Source organism: Diachasmimorpha longicaudata, chromosome 7 (assembly GCF_034640455.1).
Source record: "Diachasmimorpha longicaudata isolate KC_UGA_2023 chromosome 7, iyDiaLong2, whole genome shotgun sequence".
Taxonomy (NCBI): Eukaryota; Metazoa; Arthropoda; class Insecta; order Hymenoptera; family Braconidae; genus Diachasmimorpha; species Diachasmimorpha longicaudata.
The window spans coordinates 3,231,861-3,240,835 of NC_087231.1; the positions used below are offsets into that span (position 1 = coordinate 3,231,861).

The 8,975-nt window shown below is 37.7% G+C and overlaps 1 protein-coding gene across 1 annotated transcript; it reads left to right on the forward strand.

Annotated features, from left to right (window-relative positions):
• Positions 1–1,096: 1,096 nt before the first annotated feature.
• LOC135164584 (eukaryotic translation initiation factor 3 subunit A) lies at positions 1,097–7,879 on the forward strand. The gene is made up of 3 exons (XM_064125067.1): positions 1,097–1,319; positions 3,570–6,708; positions 7,350–7,879. Exons 1-3 carry the CDS (start codon positions 1,265–1,267, stop codon positions 7,444–7,446), a joined length of 3,291 nt encoding a protein of 1,096 aa, XP_063981137.1. The 5' UTR covers positions 1,097–1,264; the 3' UTR covers positions 7,447–7,879.
• Positions 7,880–8,975: the final 1,096 nt, after the last annotated feature.

The window sequence follows — 8,975 nt, forward strand, 5'->3', positions numbered from 1 at the left end:
GCATTTTTCTCGAATCATCATTTTCTGAAACTGTCATGGTCCTACAAGAAACAGTATTCAACCGATTGCTTTAAAATTTACATATGTTCTTCTACTCATTTATAGTTATCGTCCCTACCAGAATTGTTTATTTTCAAAAATATTTTCATATTTTTTTAAAATGATTTTTAACGAAAAAGAACAAGATTTTCGTGATTCTTTTTTGAAGTTCGATATATTTTTTTTTTAATGAAATTGATTATATTTGGTAGGGACGATAGCCGCAGAACTACTGAATAATAATCCATTCGATTTTTTTATCTCAGACAACATGAACAGCCGCTATCACCTTGACCAGTGAACTACCTTTTTTTGTTGGGGACTACTTTGACTTTAAAAAAATATATGTTAAAAATGTAAAAAACGAAAAAAAAAATTGTTTTCGTATATTTCAAAATACAAATAAAAATATATTAAAAAATCAACATGATTGAAGTTTGTTGTCGCATAAAAAAAAATTTCCTAAAAAGTAGTAAAATATAGGCGTTCACATGAGAGTAACCCCTTAATACAAAGAATACAAAGGGAGATCTGTTAGGATTTGTGATGGACCTTTCTCAAAAAATTTACGTCTGAAGTTATGGGTTTATGGCGGCGACGGTAAATCAACAAGCGACCAATATTTATATTAACTCCCTTTGTACGTTTGTTATTTTCAACTGTTTATTCCCAACTAATTATGTTATTCTTCATTAATAAGCCCTCTGTTATTGAATTCAAAAGAGACGTCATTGTCCACCAGAGCACACGTCCAACTACGCAGTATTAATAAGAATAAAATAATTAAATTGTTAATGAAATCAAACGGGACATACTGAAATTAAAATTGACCGCTACGTGCGCAACGCCACCTAGTTACGAACGGCCAACGACGTAACAGCAATTTTCGGTAATTTGCCAAGATGAAGTATAAAAAAATGAAAAAAGGCAATTCCTTCGATGTGGAAAATATTCAATATAAATTATCTTCTCATGAGAAAGAGCTTTCTGTAATAAAAATTGCATCTTCCAACTGGTGAAGACTCAACTTGACTCACATATTAGGGGAAGCCATTTTTTCCTTGTGACCGCCTTTCATCCGGTACACGCGGTTATCGTCGCTCGTTCACCTGCGGACAGTCCGACGTTAATAATTTTTTAACATATTCAGTGATACCGGTTAATTGAGTGGAGTCTTCCAGCTTTATCGTTTCATGTATTAAATTGTTACAAACGGAAAAATTTCATGAAAATGGCGAGATATGGGCAGCGTCCCGAAAACGCCCTGAAACGGGCTAATGGTGAGTCCACTTTTATTTCAACACTGATATGCTCCCCTTCATTTTCGTACACGTTCCGAATGCAATATGGCCGATTAGGGTGGTTTAACTGACTCATCAATTTATTATCACCCCTATATTCCTTGATTTGGTGAGAGAAAGAAAATTTTTAATTTTTTCTGTAATCTACAACGCTCTCGGGGGAGTCAAACCAGCCACATTGCCTATCTACCCCTCCAATGGCGATGGTGCGTTTGACATCTGTCCTTTTCCATTGCCATTGGCACGAGGACATTCAAGTCAATTGAACATATGCTGGGGGTTTTTTATGTTACAAATTGTCCATCATTATTAGGTTATTTAATTCTCAGACAGTTTTCCTTTATGCCATTTTTTCTTGACAGTAATTGACATTTTTTATAAAATTCATAACGACAACATGGCACTTACTGACGCCACCTTTCTAGTTCTCATATCGCAGACGAAGTCTAGCCAAATTTTATTTCAACTAATTCAATTGATATGTCAAGGAGGTACACATATGGAGTGCATTTCTTGCTTCCATGTGAAGGTTCATTTCATGAAATATATTAACATAGCGGATATTGGTATATATACGTATATATATGAATGATATATATCATATATATCATATACATCATTGATTGATATTCCCCTGAAACATAAATAAAGTCAGAATAATATTCGGGTTTACGAATAATTAGTGCTGCTGCACTGAAAATCAATTTTGTTGTGGAGTAAAAATATAGAAAAATGGAGTTAGGATATTATCATTATTATGTGATCGTAATTTGTAATCTGAGGAAGAAGAATGCACTTGAGTTGGGCGTGATGGTGCACCACCGATTTTGAGTAAACGTAACTCACTCGGTGGTCATCTATCAAATGAAGACTTTAACTTCACATCAGTATATTTAGTTGACTTACCTGAAGATAAAGTCTAAGAGCAGTCAAACATTTAACTTTTAATAATTAAGAAACTATGTTAAAGGATTGTTTATAATGGTCCCTTCTCGTTATCTCAAATCCACTATCAGAATTTAATACTTACTTGTAAAAAGGATTCATCTTCTTGAAATCAGAGCTGTTGTTCTCCTTCTATGAATCGGTTTCCACTTTTCCGATTAAATTAGGAGTAGCTTTTAATTGCTTATTGGAATTTAATTCTAATTTTGGTAATGACAGATTTATGTGAAAATTTTCATTTCTTTGTAATTACCATGAAGCCCCAAGAAAGGAAATGATTCTGAAAAGATTCTATTAATATCGGGACAAAATGAATTTCTTCATATAAATTAGAATTGAATTCCCATAAACAATGGAATGGATCTTCCAAGTTAATCGAAATGGTGAAACTTAATTCATATTATAAAAACATCATCTCTGACTGCGAAAAGAGGAGTACATGATCGATAATATAATTATCACCTTCAATATATGATGATCATGTGACCATCTTGAACGCATCGGATTTTCTTTTATAAGAAACATAAATAATCATAATAATCATGGATATAATCATAATTCGATTTTTCTGTGATATTTTCATTCCATCAAAAGATTGATTTGTAGTGTAAATTGATTTATTGACATGTTTTAAAATATTTTCTAGATGCCAAAAATTGTCAAAAGATATATTCACAGAGAAAAAGTTTTATAGTTCTTCTCACCAATTTATGATCCTGAGACACTTTGCGATCTTTTGTTGCCTTGAAATTACTAAGGCTGGAGTATAATTGCATTTTATCAGATTTTAAGGATGAGAAATTTCAGTTTCAAAATTTTAAAGCTTTTGAGGTTTTTAAATAACAAGCTTGAAGCGCTTGAAACAATAATATTTTTGCTCTTGAATTGATAAATTTTCTTATTTATTATTAACTCACCCATACTCAAGAAGTTTTCTTTATTCGAACCATCAAATACCTTTACGGGATTAAGGCTCCACTATTCGTTTATTATAACATTATATTTCATTCGAAGGTTCATAGTTCTCGATCACAAAAGGTTTCAATTTGATAACTCAATCCACTGTCAATAGCAAGATTAATAGCAACAATACTTTTGAAGCAATCTTATTATTATTATAAACTTGGCTTGGATGTCTATCTATCTTAAAAGAACGTATGGTGAAATGACCCTGAATGCAATGGTTTGTCCTCCTCACCCCCGAATGAATAAATCTATAAACTTTTACTTCGTAACTGTTGATATGAAGTTGATGGAAACTAAATAAAATTATTGAATCTCCAGAATTCATCGAGGTTGGTAAACCAGCGAGAGCCCTCGACACCCTTCAGGAGGTCTTCCGAAACAAGAAATGGACGTACAGCTGGTCAGAATCGGTCTTGGAGCCGATAATGTTCAAGTACTTGGATCTGTGTGTGGAGTTGAAAAAATCCCACATAGCCAAGGAGGGTCTTTTCCAATACCGAAACATGTTTCAATCCGTGAACGTTGGTAGTTTGGAGAATGTAATTCGTGGATATCTGCGTATGGCAGAGGAAAAAACGAATGCAGCAAGGAAGCAGAGTCAACAAGCAGTGGTTGACATCGACGATCTGGACAATTTAGCAACACCAGAGAGTATTTTACTGTCAGCAGTGAGTGGAGAGGATGCTCAAGATCGAAGTGATCGGACTATCTTGACTCCGTGGGTGAAATTTCTCTGGGAGTCTTACTGCCAATGCCTCGAATTACTGAGAACAAATGCCCACGTTGAGACTCTTTACCACGATATTGCTCGAATGGCATTCCAATTTTGTCTCGAGTACAACCGTAAAACGGAGTTTCGCAAACTCTGCGAGAAACTTCGTAAACACTTGGAGGAAATCTGCAAGCTCCCCCAACTGGTGTCTAACGTGTCTATGAACAAAACTGAGACTCAGCAGCTCAATCTCGAGACACGTCTGATTCAACTGGACTCGGCCATTCAAATGGAACTCTGGCAAGAGGCTTACAAGGCTACTGAGGACATTCATGGCCTGATGAATCTCTCGAAAAAGCTCCCAGTTCCGAAAACAATGGCCAACTACTATCAGAAATTGGCAATGGTCTTTTGGAAGGCTGGTAACTATCTTTTCCACGCAGCAGCACTCTTGAAGCTCTTCCAGTTGTCCAAAGAGATGAAGAAAAATATGTCGCCTGATGAACAGCAGAGGATGGCTAATAGAGTTCTCTTGGCGACACTTTCTATTCCCCTACCATCAGCGCATCCTGAATTCGATCGATTCATTGAGACTGACAAATCTCCATTGGAGAAAGCTCAGAAATTAGCTATTCTTCTTGGGCTTAGCCAACCACCAACTCGAGCATCACTTCTCAGAGACGTTGTGCGCCTGAATGTTGTTAATCTAGCGTCACCCCAACTTCAGGATCTTTACTCGTGGCTAGAGAAAGATTTTCATCCATTGGAGTTGTGCTCACGCGTCCAGTCGGTCATTCAAACACTTCAAGTCGATGAGACAAGTACACTTGCTCAATACGTTCCAGCACTTCAGGATGTCACTCTCGTTCGTCTTGTTCATCAAGTGTCTCAAGTTTATCAAACTATACAATTCGCGCGACTCATAGAGCTCGCTAAATTCACGACAGCTTTCCATCTCGAGCGTCTCTTAGTCGATTGTGTTCGATACAACGACATGCAGATTAGAATTGATCATGGTAAACGTTGCATTCACTTTGGTGTTGACTTGAGTGAAGCACAACGTGAAGATCATCCAGATGGACCAGTTCTTCAAGCGATGCCATCAGAACAGATTCGTTGTCAATTGGTCAATATGGCAACTGTCCTTCATCGTGCCATCAGCGTCATCAATCCCAATAAACGTAAACAGGAACGTGAGAAATTGCGTAATGCCATGGTTGCACTTTACCATGAAACAAAGAGCAAAGAACACCAGAGAATTCTCGAGAGACAAGTTATCATTGAACAACGTAAAGAGTACATTGAACGTGTCAATACGATACGCGAGGAAGAAGAGATGCGAAGACTGGAGGAACTTCATCGTCAACACTTGATGGCTGAGCAAAAACGTTTGGAGCAGGAGCGTGAGGAGCGTGAAAGAAAACGACAACAGAGTGAAATTCAACAGATCAAGGATCGCCATCTCAAGGAAAAAATGCAGCAGATATCTCAAACGAGTCATGGACAGAAGGTTCTCAAGAAACTCGATGAGGATGAGATTAAAAAACTTGATGCCGAACAAATTGCTGCTAGAGAAGCTGAAGAGCTTCAGAAGGAGCGTCGTGAAATGCAACAGAAACTTAAATCACAGGAGAAGAAGGTTGATTATTTGGAGCGAGCCAAGAGAATTGCTGAAATTCCACTGCTGGAGAAGGCGGTCGAGGAACAACAAGAACAGGCAAAACAATGCTGGGAACAACAAGAGGAGGAAAGAATTCTCGCTGCTATTGAGGAGCATAATCAAGCTGTAGCCACTCGTGAGCGTATGCTGAAGATGAAAGAGGATGCTGAATTTTTCCTATCGAAAATTCTTTCAGAACGCAAAAATGCATATCTCGAAAAATTGGCTGAATTTGAGATTAAATTCAATGAGGAACGGGCCAAACGCCTCCAGGAGAGGAGAGCCCAGAGGAAAGCTGAGAGGAGAGAGAAGTGGGAGAGGGAGAAGGCTGAGGCTGCTGAACGAAAATATCAGGAGGAGCTTCGCCTCAAGCAGGAGGAGGAGAGGAAGCGCATAGAGGAGGAACGAGCTAAGCGTGATGAGGAAGATAGAATTAGGCGGGAGGAAGAAGCTGCTAAGGAAGCCGAAAGATTGGAGAAACTTGCAAAGCAGGCTGAAATTATCAGGGCTAAGGAAGCTGAAATTGAACGCAAACTTGATGAAGACAGACGCAAGCATCTCGAACCTACGCGCTGGCGACGAACACAAAATCCTGAACGTGAACAACGCTCTGATCGTCCTGAACGCGTTGGTTTCAAGGCTGGTGAACGTGAAAAACCAACTGAAATGTCTTCCTGGCGAGGTGAATCTAAGGATGAATTCAAACCCAGGGATGACAGGGAGGACGATCGCAGGCGTAGGGAAGATGAGCGAGCACCACTGCCAAGTAAATGGAGTGGATATAACAGGGAAAAAGATAGGGATTCCAGATTCGAGAAGACACCCAATCGTAATATGGGATCATCTTGGAGAGACCGTAGGGATGACAGGCGTGATGGGGATGATAGGCGAAGTGATTTTCGTAAAGATGATAGGCGTGATGATAGGCTGGGGGAGAGAGGCCCACCAAAACCGCTAGATGGACTTCGCCGTGCGCCCGACGATGATAGACCCAGATACCAACGCTCCTCTGCATCTACGGAAGGCTCCTGGCGCTCCAGAGAGAGCCACGACTCACCACGCGATCCACCACCTAAGCGTGATGAGTAAGAATCCATTGTATTTCGATTAATTCCATGAAACTTAATTCTTTATAATTTTTCTATTGACAAATGCCTCATAAGTTAATATTATATTGATAACGAACTGGCGAAAATAATTTCAATGACTATTGCTTAAATGTTTTATGATAATTCATTCAAAATCAGTGGTTTTCGAAAGGCATTAATTTGAAACTTTCAACTTTTGATTATTAATTAACGTGGGGGTATGTTCCTTCCCGAACGTCTTATATCGTTTTTCATTTGATTTCTTTATCTCCAAAGTCACAAAATAGGAAACACTTTCAGTGTTTTTCTAACATAAATATTGAGACATAAAGGAATAGAGGAAGAAATTAGAAATAAGTAATTACATAAGTCAAGGGGGGAGGGGGATGAAATACCACATCTTTTAATACTCTGCAGATACATTATTAATCAAAAAATCGTCTAGATGGGTCGAAAAACAATTGTTTAACGAATTCAACTACAGTACGAATGCGAGAAAAACTGAAATCTTACTGAATTTAAAATTATAAAATGGTTTAAAATTTATAACTCAACCTTGAATCCGTCGTTATTAAAAAATTTCCGTGAAGCGGGTGCATATAGAAGAACATTATAATAATAAAATTGTCTGTTTCCAGGAGAGACGATCGTGACCGTCGAGATGATAAACCGAAACGTGAAGAGCGACGAGAGGCGCCAGAGGATGAGGGCTGGTCGCGTGTAGTTAAACGCTAAGAATTCATAGAATTTGTTTCATTTTTCAATACTGAGAACGGAAAAATAGGAAAATTCAAATAATCTTTATGGATAGTTTGCTGAACACTGGAAATACACACGCTTCGATTTTTCCGGGGTATTTGAACACTATTATGGAAGCCATAAAATCATTTTTATAACCAGACTTTTTACCGTTAATCATTGATACAGGAATGGGAATTCATAAATTTATTTGAATTTTTATTTTTCCATATTCATTGCAGTTCTGAGTATTGATTCAAATGTGAATTAAACATACTTATTGTGCTATGTAATAAATGAAATGGAACTGACCTGAGAAATCCAAGTTGAATTAAGGGATTTACCATAATGATGATTATGTATGTCAGCAATGAGGTTCGATATTGCGAGATCGATATGCCTCTATTAATAAACCTCTTATATCTTAAAATTCCATGCTTGATTATTTGATTATCTCCCTCCTCCCCCTACTCCCTTCCAGAATTGATAGACTAAATTGGCGATTATAAATAATTGAGTTTGTGAACATATGATAACGAGTATATTATTGACTAATTTGTTCAACATTTCCTGGCCATCAATGTATTGATCATATACTTCCGAACAACTAAAGAAAATAATCAAAATCCTTTTTTTTTATTAGACATTTGAAACTTATTTGTAAACTTTATTAGCTATAAATTTAAAACAGAATTAATGTTTAGACTGTATCAATTCCTTAAACTTTGAGTTCATAATCTTTGAGAAATTTATCGATGGCATCAATGATCGAGGACCTAAAGTCATGAACAATGTGTAACATTCTACAGGATAGTACACTATTTAGTAATTTAAAATATCATTGTTTATCGCTGGTCTTCTAATCGTGAGCATCGCCATACGATAGGATCAATATTTTTATCCTTCGATCTCACCCGTTTAAACCTTCACGTCTGACGTGATGAACCCAATATTGACGATTTCTGAATTTAGGGGGGAGAAGTGTGATGTTTGTAATTTTATAAAATTTGCGTTTTGCCGACCTCTTCACCTTTTCACCATCTATCATAACAACAATATAGTCCCATATTTATCCACTCATTGTGAGTACATCGCATTGATAATTCCCATAAGACATTATCCATCTTCCATAAAACATTACAGAGAAGATAAACGAGCCAGAAGTCATGCGCCCATCCTTGCTACAACGTCGATCTGGAGGGGCCATTGTCCCGAGATGGAAATGCCTACGGACCGTGACGGCACTACCATAAAGTATTTAAAATCAACCTCGGAAATGGGGACACCCAAAAGGGTGGATGTGGAGTGGAGAACACCCCAGGGACTAGTCTGGTACTCGGATGACTCCAAGATAAGTGAGCGAGGGAGAGCAAGAGGTTCGTCTGAGGTACCTCTCACCAGCAGGTCCTTCAAACAAAACTTCCTACCGAGATGGCTAGCGCCAGGGTCACAAGGTTGACCTTGGAGTGTTTCCGAAGAACAAATTTCGAAAACGATAACTTGAAATGGTGGTTTTCATAATTATG